This window comes from Lygodium microphyllum, chromosome 4 (genome assembly GCF_053477565.2).
Source record: "Lygodium microphyllum isolate KBCC chromosome 4, Lygodium_microphyllum_v1.1.10, whole genome shotgun sequence".
In the NCBI taxonomy this organism is placed as follows: Eukaryota; Viridiplantae; Streptophyta; class Polypodiopsida; order Schizaeales; family Lygodiaceae; genus Lygodium; species Lygodium microphyllum.
Genome location: NC_141138.1, coordinates 66,801,478 through 66,816,912, shown reverse-complemented (window position 1 = coordinate 66,816,912; position 15,435 = coordinate 66,801,478). Strand labels below are relative to the sequence as shown.

Genomic DNA, 15,435 nt, shown 5'->3' with positions numbered 1-15,435 from the left:
TTGTGACATTATCTATAAAAGTGACAAGTATGATGCCTCACCCAATGAAACTATGGATATTGGCCTACATGAATCACTATGAACCAAATCAAGGTATTCTAATCATTTACTCCCATTGCCTCTTTTGTCTGATATTTTAGTTTGGTTTTCAAAGATACAATGGTCACAAAAAACAAGATTTAAAAAAGTGTACACAAGGAAGATAGTTCATAATGCACAAAGCTTTCATTTTAGAAAACTGATATATGTCCCAAACAACAATGCTATAAAGAAATAGATAGCTATTCAATGACAGCTACAATGTTTTATCTCATAACTCACTAATATATCCAACATATTTTTCTATTTTCTAACCTTTCAAAAGTAAAATTTTTATGAAGGACTACAATAAATAATGCAAATTTATTTTGAAAACGTATACATATTTTTCAAGGCTCGTGATCTTACAAAAACAATTAAGTAAAAATGTAATAATATGTGAAATTCTAAGGAATGTGAATGATTGGACAAGCATAATTGTAATTGTAAATTTCACAAACATCTCAATCCATTCTAATGGTGTAGATGAATGAAAGCGACTTATGCCTAGGCCCATGTAAGCTCAATGATTCAATGTCTACAAAACCTTGTTGATCCAATACTAACATGAATTGCAAAACCACACACAAATAGCTTGACTTTCCTAAAATAAAACATTTTTTTTCTATTCAAATGTTATGTGGACCTCTAATATAAGTAAATTAATGTTCATCCACTTCTCTTAAACCCAAATGTGTTCCTATCAATCTGATACTACCAACCGAAACACTCACAAGCATGTAGAGAGTGCAGTTCAAGTTACAAAATTCAACAAACTTTTTGGTCGTGAGCTGTAAAAGCATACTAAAACGTCCCCAAGCATGCATATGCACGAGTCAAAAAAATAATAAAACAGTATAAGTTACTCATTGAAAAACTTAGAATTCGAATATCACCAAAGTACACAATGGGCCACCCTTACCCACTCATTACATACATCATCACCACATTATCTATAATTTTACTCATCATTCACTAAAGTAAGACCAAGAGCCCCAGAAAGAATACTTATTTGTCCTTTTGTTTTGATCTTTTGCTCAACTAGTACGTTTAACACAACCATTTGGAAAAAACCGAGCTACACAAAAACCTTATGCTTAGTTTACAATTAACACAATGAATCTGCCCAATAGGATTGTATGCCATGTGCAGCAATGTGCCATATTAATTTTTGGCCTCACTCATGGATTTGGATGGTTGTGATGTGTAAAGGAGGTGGTTTCAAGGGGGAGAGAACTAGAAATGTATGTTTAAAGCTTGATGAAGCAATTTGACAATATATATGTCTTGAAAAGGTAGGTGCAGAGATTCTTGCCCCTACACATCATGTGTGTAGTAAACTTGGTCGTTTCTAATTCAAATATATGTTTTAATTGCATAGCATGCCACTTCTTGCTTGGGAAGCAGACATTTGAACTCATGCTTCTTAGAACTCCCAACTCCTTAAGTGCTATCATCTGATTGTGTTCAAGTAAAACAATATTACACACATCCTAATTTAAGCATCCAAAATCATCATTGAAACATGGGAAGAATAAAAACCACACCCCATTTGTGGTTTTACCATTAGGTCAAAATCAAAACACACCAACACTGATTCCAAATTGGCTGTCATCCAATGTTCTCTGTCCGTCAACAGATCTACATATCCTTCAATTTAAATGGTTCTTTGTTCACAAGTGTCTCCAAAACTTCTTTAGTATAACATTTTACCTTTTGATTTCGGTTTTTCCAAGGCGTGTTTTGTCTCAAGACTTTTAGACTTCCTGTTTTCTGGAAAAAAATTGTTCACAACACACTTCCATCCTTGCACTGCACGATGCCGTGAAAATAGATGGTTCTTCACAAAACTCGCAATCTGAAAATTGCATTCATCAGCTTAATCATATCATAATGTGATCATGCCCACTTGTAAACAAAGCTAAAATTTAATTCCAACAAAACCACACAACTTCACAAGAAAGTACAATGTTGAAAAAGAAGCCAAATGTCAAACCATTTTGTTAATATACTACTGTGCAATATTAATTGTTCTCAGGTGAACCATAACAATGTCAGAAACAAATTGAGAAACTGATCTGGCTGTTGGCAATCTACATCCTCCAGTAGACAAGATTCTCTGCTTCTACATCACTGGAGGTTACTTGAATAAGTCAAAAAGGTCTACTTTCTAGTCTCATAAAATTACTGTTACACAAAACACACTAAATATTTCTGATTTTAGACCACCAACTGGAATAAGGGTAGCCAAGAATGTTCTTTTACGGGTTAAGTTCATGCTAGTAAGACGAGCTTGCTAGCACGAAGAGAGAAGAGTCCACTTGGAGCCTTTGTTTCGCAAGATATCCTGTAAATTTCATGTCGTGTGTGGTTCCCCTCTCAAAGCTTCCTTGTGTGTTGTCTGCTGTCCATCAACATGCCTCATCACTCAGGTAAAGTGTGTAGGCATGTTCTAGGCCACTGCAGACCATCTCATCACCATTACAACTTGCCACATTTGGTATCTTGCAGTCTCTACACATGATGTATCTATCACTGATTGCCTCTGGCTCAGCAGGGGTTTTCCTCCAGGCAGGGTGCACAAAGCTTGACACCCATTCTCTGTCCATGTGTTTGTTGGGGTACACTTGCTCTCTCAATTCTTCCACTACCATGTATTCAAAGACCCATGATGTATCATCGATTGCCTCTAGCTCAGCAGAGATTTTGCTACAGGCAGGACGCACAAATCTGGACACCCATTCTCTATCCATGTGTTTGCATGTGGTGTCTCAATTCTTCCACAAACATGTATTCAAAGACCTTAAAGCAAGCATTCAATTTACTACATTTTTGTGTTTTGGCCTGCCTATAAGAAGCATTGAGCTGCTCACTTTGATTCGGACTTCACCAGCCCCTGGAACTTGTCCATGATTTCCAGAAGGGTATCGTCACAGTAGGTGACATCTTGATTCTCATCAGTGCCTATCAATGGTGTGGGCACCATACTGATTCTATCTTTGAGTTCCATGGCAAAGGTCCTCCCTGTTCTAGATTTGGACTTCCATCTCTTCTTAGTGTATGGCCTTACCCATCTTGGTACTCCAGTAATCTTCATTCACTTGGCCATCTTTGTAGAGGATGCTACCTCAAGAGCCATTCTTTGGACAGGTGGTTAAGAGAGTGGGCTTTCTCAGCTCCATACCCTTGTTTTGTGCAAGATCCTCCTCGGCATCTTTCCATTGTCTTGCTCATTAGGCTACCTTCTCTTCCACACATTTCTACCCTCCCCCCACCATCTCCTCTAGTGGCTCCCTCAGAACCCCCACCCGCGGGCAGCAAATGTGGCCCAAGGAATGACTCTCAACACCCCCTCTCAAATCCTGGACAAGGCAACAGATGGAGGGATTTGGAATGTCAGTGAAGGAAAGCCTGGGGAAAGGCCTTCATAAACAAATCTGAAACATTGTCTTCAATCTTACAGTATTCCACATCGATGGTCGCATCCAAAAGCTTCTCCCTGATGAAGTACTACTGGATCTCTATGTGCTCCGTCCGGGCATGGAATACGGGATTCCGTGCCAAGGTAATGCAACTCTCATTGTCGCACTGCAAAATAGTCGGATGAGTCTAGGGACAGCCAAGCTCCTTCAACAACCGCCGAAGCCACACAATCTCACATGTGGTAGAAGACACAGCCCAATACTCTGCCTTAGTCAAAGATAGAGCTACCATGGGCTGCTTCTTGCTACTCCAAGAGGTAGCACCAGCACCCAAGATAAAACAATAACCTGTAGTAGACCGCCTTTGATCCACATCGCCAACCCAATCTAAATCACTCCAACTTGCAAAAACAAGATCAATGAGGTCAGAAGTCCCCCTCAGAAACCAAAGTATCCTCTGAGCAGCCTGCCAATGCACCTGCTGAGGTGCACTCATGAACCCAGCCAAGAGACCTATAGCAAAACATAGATCAATCCGTGTATTGAAAAGCCAAATCAATGATCCTATCAACTGACGGTAACAAGTAGCATCTGCCAAAGGAGAATCCTCATGTGAAGTGGCCTTCCAGTTCGAATCCATAGGAGTAGAAATGGACCGACAATCCTCCATCTCAAAAGTCACCAAGAGCTCCTGTACATACCTCTGCTGAGAGATGAAAATCCCCCTCTGAGACTGATAAATCTCGTGGCCCAAAAAGAAATGGATAAGTCCTAAATCTGTCATCTCAAACTTCTGATGTAGGGTTGCCTTCGTCTCTTCGGCTTTTTGGGCATGATCACCTATAACAATCAAGTCATCAACATACAAAACAAACATCACACAACCACCCTCGAAAGTGTGCACATAAAGCTACCGATCGGCCCTAGAGCGCCGATATCCGAACTTGGCCTGGATAAACAAATCAATCTTCTCGTTCCGAGTGCATGGAGCCTGCTTCAGGCCATACAAGGCCTTCTTCAACCTGTAAACCTTCCCATCTGAGGAACCAAAGTCGAGAGGCTGCTCTGCATAGATCTCCTCCTTCAAATCACCATTCAAAAAGGCCAACTTCACATCCAACTAAAAGACAGGCCATCTCCGATAACCAGTCAAGGCAAGAACAGCACGAACAGTCGCCATGCGAGCAGTGGGGGCAAAAGTATCATGGAAATCAACACCTGGGCGCTATGCAAAACCTTTAGCAACAAGGCGAGCCTTGTGCTTGTCCAAAGAGCCATCACTATGATACTTGGTCTTGAAAACCCATTTGACACACTCCATGATCCAAAGGGCCCAACGAGGAGGCGGCGAATCTCGCCTCAGCGCCTTCCATTTGTTGAAGTTTTTGGAAGGTCCACCGGCAATGGAGGACCAATTGGTGAATCTAGTGGCTGGATAGTAGGCTCCTCACCCGAAGAAGAATCCTCAAGAGACACAAGCTCGAGAGAAACAATCGTTGGGGCCTAGCTTTCACCCGGATCTCCAAGTACAGGGTGATCCTCACCCCCCTCTGGGGCTAGAACCTCCACGAACCGAATGTCATGGCTCGTGTAGACATCCCGCTTAACAGGATCATACAATTGGTAGCCTTGAGATTGCGGGCTATAGCCCACAAACATTTGTCTTTTGGAAGCCGCTTTAAATTTGTTGCACTGTGTCTTTGGGATGTGAATATAAGCATCACACTCAAAAACCCTAAAATAAGAAACATTAGGCTTGGATCCAAAGTACACCTCAAAAGGTGTCATACCAACAATAGCTGAAGTAGGAGAATGATTAAGGATGTGAACTGAAGTAGCCACAGCCTCAGCCCATAGACACTGAGGTGTCTGACGATGCTCCATCATAGTACAAGCCATCTCAATCACACTGCAATTCTTCTACTCCAAAATGCCATTCTCCTAAGGGGTGTTTGTATTGGCAAACTCCTAGTGTATGCCATGATCTGCACAAAATCGAGTAAACTCATTAGAAACAAATTCTCCTCCCTTATCAGATCGTAAGGTCTTTAGCTTCCGCCCCGATCGGTTCTCCTCAAAGAGCAACCAATCCTTGAAGTAGAAGAAAGCCTCCGACTTCAGCTTCAGAAAATAGGCCCATGTCATCCTGCTGTAATCATCTATAATGAGCATAAAATACAAACTCTCTCAAAGGGATTCCGTCCTCATCGGTCCACAAAGATCGGTGGAAACAAGCTCCAAGGGTGCTAAAGACCGCCTCGAAGCCTTGCTGGGAACAACATCACGAGTCTGCTTCCCATGAATACAAGATACACAAGGTTGCTGACTCACCACAATATTTGGCAAACCTCAAACAAACTGGTCCTTAGACGCCTTCCAAAGGTATTCATAATTGAGGGGACCAAACCGAGCATGCCAAAGCTTGGACTGTGTTTGAGATGTAAGAAGAAGAGAAGCCAAGGCAAAAGAAGACAGCAATTTGTAGACTCCATTCTCCTCGTAACCTAAAGAAAGAACTGCTCTTGATCCTCGATCAAGAATCTAAAAAGAATCCACATCAAACTCGACCAAAAGGCCGAGGGCACAAATCTTGTGCACCGAGAGAAGATGATACCCCAAAGCCTACACATAAAGTACCTCAAATACATGGGCACCACCACGCCCATCTCGAATAAGATGCATGTTACCCCCTCCCTGAATAGGAATAGACGAACTATCTCCAATAAGAATCTGTCCATAAGAATGCCGTAAATGAGTAACACTTGCTGAAGGAGTCATGTGCCTAGAGGCACCACTGTCAACAATCCACTCCCGAGTAAATGGGGCAATCAATGCAGCATCAGAAGTCAGCATAGTTGAATCCTCAACCACCTCCAAATGGAAAAAAGCAGCTGATGAGAGAGCAACCACCGCTCCGAAATCCTTTGAAGATTTCTCCTTCTCCTCCTCCTTCTTCTCCTTGTCGGGGCAATCCTTCTTCTAGTGACCTGTTTTACCACAAATGTGACAAGTTACAGGTAGACTCCTTGTCTTTGTCCTTCTTAGATTTGTCTTCCTTCTTCTTCTTTTGGTCCTTCCCTTTCTTCTGAGAGGATTGACCAACCAAAGCGAAGCATTAGTTCCTTTCAATTGCTCCTCTTGGTCCAAGACCATAGGAACCAACTCTTCCCACCGAAGAGTCTCAGACCGCCCTAAAGCAATCAAGGCAGAATAAAAACCACTGAAGCAAGGCGATAACTGTGAAAGGAGAGTTATCGCCATGTCTTCAGAAGTGATCACCTTCCCTGCGTTTTGAACTTGCATTTAAAGCTGCCTTAGCTTGTTGACATGCTTCCACATGGATGATGACTTGTTGACACTCATAGTCCTCATTTGCACTTCCAAAGACACACGCGTCATGACGGTCATTCGATTATACATCTCATCCAACTCTAGCCATATGTCCCTAGCCACCGTCAAATGCTTTATGTGAGAGATAACAGATATAGTACATGAGAGAAATAAAAATGAGTGAATGCGAGCATTGAGTTTATCCCAATGTGCACGAGCCTTTGCCTACTCCACCTTCTCATTGGAAGAGAGTCTGGACTCGTCTCGCGAAGAACGATTGAAAGCCTCCATAACAAGCTCCACCAAATCGTAGGACTCCAATATGACAAGCATCATGACCCACAAGATGCGGTAGTTCTCACCATCAAGCTTTTGATCTGAAGGAAGAGCCGGTAGGACAGGCACCTTCCAATCCATGATCGCCTAAAACTCTGTCTCGGCCTCAGAAGACATCTCCACCTAATGCCTATACAAAACACAAAAAGCAACCCCTCTAACTATGAAAATACAGCCTACTAGGGCTGAGGTTCGCTCGTCCCTTTCCTTCTTCACTCACCGGAGGTGATGAAAAGGTAAAATCTGCACTTGAAGGCCAAAAACGTAGCCTTCTTTCTTCTCTAACAGCAAAAAAACAGCAGCAACTTCAACAAATCTTCTATTTTCTCACACGCCCATGCTTGCCTCAGCCTTGTTCTGATGCGCAGCCCACTTGCTCGCACTTGAACGCTGAAAACGCAGCCTTGTGTCGCGCTGAAAACTCCTCTTCAGATAGGTCCATCCTAGGTCAATCCTTCAATGCTCTAATACCATGTCAGAGTGAAGCAATGCGGAAGCGAATGACCGTGACAAAGAGTGAACAAAGAGAGAAGAGAGAGAGAGAGAGAGAGAGAGAAAGAGACAGTGAAACGCAAAAAATCTGCAATGAAGAATGTTGTATAAGGATCCAGAATTATACACGGGTGCAGAGAAAATATTTGCGTATGTCTCCACCTCGAGGACCTCGATCTCCGTCAGCCGCGAGTGCAATCTCCGTCACCAACAGGCTGAAATCTGTCAAATACAAGTGTACAAGATTACTGGAAACTCAGCCTTATAATGGCTGAAAAGAATGCCTCAAAATAACCCAAAATAATCAGGTCGACTGCAGTCAGACTATCCACTGCAGTCGGACAGTCTGCTGACTGCTGCCATGTGGCAAACTACCATGTGGCATTGCTGACATGGCACAAGGAATGACTCTCAACAACAATATGGAGATTTCTTGCAGAATAGCAAGTTTTCATCACTGAGAAGCAGCCCAAATTTCCAAAATGCAGATTTTCAGCCTGCATTTACTACGTTTATAGCCTGAATAGGTGGTCCATTGGCCCTTTTCACCCCTAGGCAGCCAAGTGACAATTTCCAAGGACCAGGCGGCAGCTTTTATGGATCAAGTGGCATCAACTTTTGCGTTTTGACAAAATGCAAATTTGTGTAAGATCAAAGCACAACAATGGAGTAGAAAGATTTGAACACGACTAATAGAAAGAGGGAGTGGTCACAACACGACAATTTGCATAATAGAATGTGGAGTGCAAAGTACAAAGTACAACCCTTAGACTTTAGGGTTATGAAAGTGACTTAACATGCATTCACACATAGATGCGTGTATTGTGTGACAAGTGACCAAAATGTGTAATATAAATACACAAATGAAAATGAAAGTGATTGGGGAAAAAAACCTCTCTTATGGAGAGTAAAAAGTGCCCCGGTGTCCTGCGTGCGGATCACTAACACCCTTATGTGAGTGTAGGCGTGAGTAAAACCTAAAAAAAACCCCTGGAGAGATAAGTGATCAGCATACAAGGGTCATCCACCAAAGGAGATCAAATTTAAGGCACTGCAGAATGCTTGTCACGAGGAAGAGCTTTGGTGAAGATGTCTGCCACATTCTTGTTGTTAGGACAGTAGACAAGGCTAATATCCCCTACATATAGCCTCTCTTTGACAAAGTGATATTGTATCTCAATGTGTTTCGTGCGTGCATGCAACACTAGGTTCTGTGCCATTGCAATGGCACTCTGACTACAAGTAAACAAAGGAGTAGGCTCTGTGGCAAATACATCAAGATCAACCAACAAACATCTCAGCCATACACATTCAACTGTAGTAGTGAAATCTGCCTTATACTCAGCTTCATAAGACAATGTGGCAACAGTGGATCGTTTCTTGCTAAGCCAAGAAATGCAAGAAGAGTCAAGCTCGTGGAGCTTGTTTCAAACCATACAAGGCCTTTTTCAACTTGCATACCAAGTGTTCAAATCCTTTAACTGCAAAACCAATGGGTTGTTGTACATACACTTCTTCCTGAAGTTCCCCATGTAAAAATGCAGTTTTAATGTCAAGCCAGTGCACAATCCAACCAAAATGAGCAACCAATGCAACCATGCACCTGATAGTAGTGGTACGGGATGTAGGAGCATAGACTTTTGCCATAAGCCTAGCTTTGTACTTATCAATGGATCCATCCGCTTTTCGTTTCACCTTTTAAACCCATTTAGTACCAATGGCTTTCTTCCCAACATGCAATATAACTAAATCCATGTTTGATTCTTTATGATAGAATCATATTCAGCTTGCATTGCTGCCATCCAATTCACATTCTATTATACATCCTCAAAAGAATCAGGCTTATCATCATCATGTGTGTTTGCTGCCATAACAAACTCCATAGCAATAGCATAATCATGCAAACGTGTTTGTCTTCGAGTACGACCAGCAAGAGGAGCATTCAAATAACTATCTTACACAGTCTACAAATACCATCTAGGTATGTGCCTAGCTTCCTGATTATGTACCTACTCTTGTTGAACCTATTGTCCAACATCTTGCTGAATATTTTGATTATCCATAGGCTGAATTTCTGCATTATTTAATGAAGCAACTGGCCGAACATTTTGTTCATTTAATGGAGCTCCAACTGTATCATCAAAAGAAATGGACAACAGCCCTTCAAACATATCTTTTGCAACCTGATATGTGTCATAACCAGCAAGAGATAATTTTGATTTTTCATCAAAAATCACATCTCTACTTGGTACTAACAAAAACTTTCTTGGAAATAGAATCGTACAATTTGTACCCTTTGCTTTCACTACTGTACCCCACAAATGCAAATATAGATCCTTACCACCAGAGGACTGCATATACTAGATATGTCACCTAGAGCCAGAGACAATGGAGCACTACATTTGCCACTGCCCAACATACTATGAGATTCGAGGCCATTTTCGTTCTCTTTACAAATGGGTTTGGACCAATATCTAGAGCCATGGATTATACTGATCATGGATGCCTTGGCCTCTTCCTCCTTGAGATACAGTGACTTTGTGACACACTCCTTAGGAGCATGGCAGCTTTAGGCCACCAAGGCCCTATCTAGAGATAGCTTATATATTTCTTTGCAAGGGAGAGTCAAGACACATCAGTACAATCATAGTCTCAATCCACACGGGGAGAACTATAGAGGACACTCTAATACTACCACAATCTATACACACACAAGGGATATTGATTGATCGAGCCATCCAACTTGGCCACAATCTAGACATCCTAGACCCCGACACAAACATTGACAACACATTCATATACGAATACAAGATATTATTGCTCGAGCGGCCCTCTATACCCCTATGAGATTGTATCAACCACCGGAGCTCTCTTTATCAATGAGAGTTCTCTTTTTACATATAACTTTTAGCTGTTTTCTATTGTTCATTTATACTTAGATTTTACCGCTCTTTTTAGACAATTATATAACCATACACATGACTTAACTTATGGTCTCATGGGTCATTTTGGCCTCTTACAAACATTAACATTTCAATTATATCACCATACAGATGACTGCAACTCATAGTCTCATGGGTCATTTTGGCCTCTTACAGACATTAATAAATCCTCTCTCTCTCTCTCTCTCTCTCTCTCTCTCTCTCTCTCTCGTAAAAGGTAATTGTATTAATTATGAAAAAACTACAAGATTATATGATTACAAAATGCAAGATGGCTCTAGGTCATCATGCATAGTCATGGTGAAGATACAAAGAAAGCACAGTGACTAAAGGGAGGCAGAAGAAACTGCATTGTGCCAAGCAAGTAAATCCTATCTAGGGAGAATATTTGTTAACTCAATCAAGTAGCATCTCTCTCCCCCCCCCCCCCCCTCTCTCTCTCTCTCTCTCTCTCTCTCTCTCTCTCTCTCTCAATCAATACTTAATTATAAGTACGGTCAAGCACGTGATGCCCCGGCCCCCCCCCCCAAACATACACTCAAAAGCCAACCTGTGCTTTGTTGTGTTCCTTGCGCTTGAGAAATTCTGATTGTAGCATGACTTCCTCTTTCCCATACGATCGCTCAGTGCACTCCTCATCTCCCTGAAAGCCTTCCCAATCTTTTGGTAAGATCTTATTTAGCTTTGCATTTCCAAGAGTACTCCATTTATCTTCTCCAATGTCTTTCATGTCACTGCACACATGCAAACACATGATAGCATTCAAGCACTGATATACACATAAGGGAAAACAAAGCCAAGTAAACAAAAGCTTAAAATGTCTTAGACGAGGCAAAACCAATGTATTGATCTTCAAACCAAGGGCACATTCTAAGGCTGCATATCTGTGAAACTTTCCACTTTTCTACTTACGACTGAATTACAATTTTGAGGCCTTCCAGAATTCAAATTTGGGAAAGTTCTATAAGACACATGTAAAGCTTACTGGTTTGAGGCAGCCTATGAGGTCCACTGCCAAGTGACAGAGCTGCCATGTGTCACCTCCAAGGAGACAACTTCAGTTTACAGTTGGACCCCACTAATTGATTGTCTGCTCCATATACAATATCCATTCTGATGTTTGCTGACTCTACACCAAGTGAGGCCAACACTCCCAGCAAGAACTATCATAGGGCTGCCCATCAAGCTTGTGTTTCTTTTGAGAGGCAAGAGGGATAAACGAAAGCTACCTAAAAGGGCAACCTTGGAACAGCAACAAAGCTTAATATGCAAGGGGGGTCTTGCCCTAGCGGGCAAGGGATCCCTTCAGGTATGAAGGAAAATGGATGAGTGGAGGGATATCATATTGAGCACCACAAGGCAGACATTGGATCAACATTTTCCCCACCAACAAAATGCGGAACAATGATCAACATGCGGTTGATCATCATCCTGTATTTTATAGGCTCTATAGATCATCTTGTGTTAATACACTTACATTTTTCATATGCATGTTTATCTGCATCTTTGTGGTGCACTCGTGATATGACACTCTTTTTCTAACAAATCTGGAAGCTAGGCAATTTCAGGCACCAGACTAAGCCAAAATATTGTCAAGAAGGTTCACAGACCATGGGTCCATAATTAGCCTTATTTCTAGACATTAATCAAAGGCTCTAGATGGTTATTATAATCAATAAAAAGTGTGGATCCAATGCCTTAGCTCACATCGTATTTATTTTGGAAGATTTGGCTGACATTGTTGTTGATTCAATGTTTTTGCACGTGTACAAACCCTGTTGGGCTGGGTCAGTCAGTCTCTCGGTCCTCAGTTAAGTCCAGATTTTCACTATTCATTTGACAGTTTCCCTTTCTGTGTGTCTCTCAGTGCCCTCTCTCTTCCAGCCTGGGTGTTCAATTTGTAGTTTTCCTGTACTCTGTGTGTGTGTGTGTGTGTGTGTGTGTGTGTGTGTGTGTGTGTATAAAATGAAGCAATCTCAAAAGGCATTGCATTCCAACAACTCCTATTTGGAAACAACTCCATGTGCACCCCACAAAGAGATAAAGCCAGAATAATCTTACAAAGCTACATTGCCCCTTTCACCCTTATTCTCCTCCTCGGCAGCATCTCCTCCCTGCTTCTGGATTTCTTGCTGCCACAATTCAGCATGAATTTTAGCCTTCCTGACGTTATATTGCTCTGGAGTTTCGACCTGCCGATCTCTCTTGAGCTGTTGTGGCGGCTGATTTCTAAGTGCCAAGTGAGAGAGTCCAAGAGGATCGTTCTTCATCTCCCGTTTCTTGCCATCGAGATACTGAGGGTCTTGATAAAGGTAAGTACCATGAGGGCGGGGCGACATATGCACTTGTGCTTTGAATTCTGCTACAGCCTGTGGATGCCGCCGTGAATGCGTGTCAAACTCGGCAGTGGCCAGGCTAGAAGCATTCCTGTACCCTGTGGAATCAACGGCCTGTGGATGGCTCTGCGAATGCATGTCAAACTCGGTGGTGAGCGGGCTAGAAGTGTTCCTGTAACCTGTGGAATCAGCAGAGGGATCGTGACCCTTTGTCTGTCCATGAGAAAACTGGCCTCTACGGCCATGCCAAAGACTGCGATTGCCGTAACCATGCTCAAGGTTTTCGGAGGCCGGTGCAGCGCCACGCAGAGAGGCCTGAATCCTGTAATCCTGCGAAGGATGTTGGAAGGGATGTTGGAAGGGCTGTTCATTTCCCACAATCGTTCTGGAGTAGCCTTCGTTCTCTCTACCCTGGTACGCTGCAGGGCCTTCGCTTCCTATTCCGGACGCGTCACGAGAGAGAGATGATGTGGACATCCCTCTGAGAACACACGGCAACCCATTCTCTTGCGAGACGAGGCGGACTGCAGGCCTCAGGCTTAGCTTGAGACGCTGCATGGTCTAGTAAGCTAGCCCTTCTCATGGCTTCAACATTTAGACATATAGGTAGTAGGATCATCATTCATCACTTCTATAAGGAAGCTCAAACTTTTTAAGAGGGGAAGATAAAAGAGCCACCCACAAGCGTTTAGAGCAGCCAATAAGGCATTTGTGTATTGCATGCAAAGTAAACTTCCATACTCAACTAATGAATCCTCGATCTACCTATGTGGGGCACTTCGAGGATACCAAATTAAGCTGCCAAAGATGGGATGGCATTCTTTTATTTAGAAAAAGAGCACTGAGCCCCATTCACACGGGCCAATGGGGTTTGTACCCTTTGGTGTGGTCGTATTATTAGGGAACAAGGATAGCTTCAAAGAAAGAGCAAAGGACTAGCATATTTACTTTATCAATTAGCTTCCCTATGTTGGGGCAACCCTTGGGACCTAAAAAAGGAATCCCTGATGACTCCCACACCCCACAACTCGATGTAGTGTATCTCAAGTTACTACACTTAAACCCATACGCATCTAATATACAAACGAGGACCCAATCCGTATCATGCTCACACATGGATACTTATCATAATAGGGGCCTTACAACTTTGAATATCATGGATCATTGGTGGCACCTTACAGGGGTGGGGCATTAAGCATATGTAACACCCGCCTCCCCTCCTCACTAATGTTCACCCATAGGTAAACTACACTCTTCACCCAGCATTGGAACTTGGAATGAATTTCTTCATACATGCCATAGTGAAGCTAGCTATTCCATTCTCCTATTATGGATAACGAACCACATACATGTCCTCCTCAAGGTTAGCATTAAAGAATAATAACTTGACGTACATTTAGTAAACTAGAACATCTTGTGAGTGGCCATTGCAAGTATTAGTGGTCATCCGAGTAGTTAGAGTGAAGGATGCTTAAAAATCACACCCTATAACCTATAAAACTCCATGTGCAAACTGATTTGGTTTTGTAAATTTTGAAGGTTCCATCATCCCTGTACTATACCTTCCAAACCCACTTAGTATTAATAATCTTCCTCTAAGCTAGCTATTCCAGTAACTCCCAAATGTCATTCTTCATTATGCTATCATACTCACCTTGCATAGTTGATTTCCATGATGGATCTACAAGTGCCTCTTCCAAGTCAATTGGTTCCTTCACTTTTCATATAATCTCAGTCATCAAGGCCATGTTAACTATGTGAGCAAAAGCCTTCCTGTGCTCCTTATCTCTCTAATATCTCCTTAGTCCTTCTACTTTTTCCTAAAGAGATATAGGCATAGAATTATTCCAATTGTAGCGATGTGTCACTTGTTGCAGCAATGGCTTTTCTAATGATCTAATGGCAAGTTGAGGAATTGTTTTTCATCATTCAAAGATGACACTTCCTCCTCTTTTAGAATAGGGATAATACTTAGGATCAGTTAATGAACTACTTCTTCTCTTGATGATCAAGGAAAAGGACTTTCATTTACCTCCATTGTATATGGCTACTCCTTGAACACAACATCATGGCTTGCTATAATCTTATTTGTCTCTTGAGCAAAGAATTCGTAAGCCTTCTACTCATCATTGTAACTCAAGAAGATACATTTCGTGCCTTTTGGTTGTAATGTGGTCCACTTTCTCACTTAGAACATGTGCGTAACATTTAGATCAGAAGGTTCTGAAATGGTAACCATTACAAAAATGGATTCTTGTAGAGACTATATAAAACCGTAGAGATCTTTTTTCTTGCTCATGTGATGGGAGGCACCCCTATTCAATATCCACGAGTCAGTTATTGATGTTTCTTGAGCTAAGGAGAACACTTCCTCAATGATAGCCATAAATAACTCCAACTTTGTTGTTTTAGTCATATTGGCTATCTCGAACCCTTTACTTTTAAAGGTATCATTCTTCTCATCTACCTTCTTGACATAGTGATTTGCAATCTCATATC

The 15,435-nt window shown here is 42.0% G+C and overlaps 1 protein-coding gene across 1 annotated transcript; it reads right to left on the bottom strand.

Annotated features, from left to right (window-relative positions):
• Positions 1 to 1,223: 1,223 nt before the first annotated feature.
• LOC148037131 (uncharacterized) lies at positions 1,224 to 13,552 on the bottom strand. Its single transcript, XM_087676059.1, has 3 exons — positions 12,662 to 13,552; positions 11,151 to 11,334; positions 1,224 to 1,936 (listed from the first exon to the last, which is right to left on the bottom strand). The coding sequence occupies exons 1-3, from the start codon at positions 13,492 to 13,494 to the stop codon at positions 1,775 to 1,777; spliced, it is 1,179 nt and encodes a 392-aa protein (XP_087532185.1). The 5' UTR covers positions 13,495 to 13,552; the 3' UTR covers positions 1,224 to 1,774.
• Between the last annotated feature and the right edge of the window lie 1,883 nt (positions 13,553 to 15,435).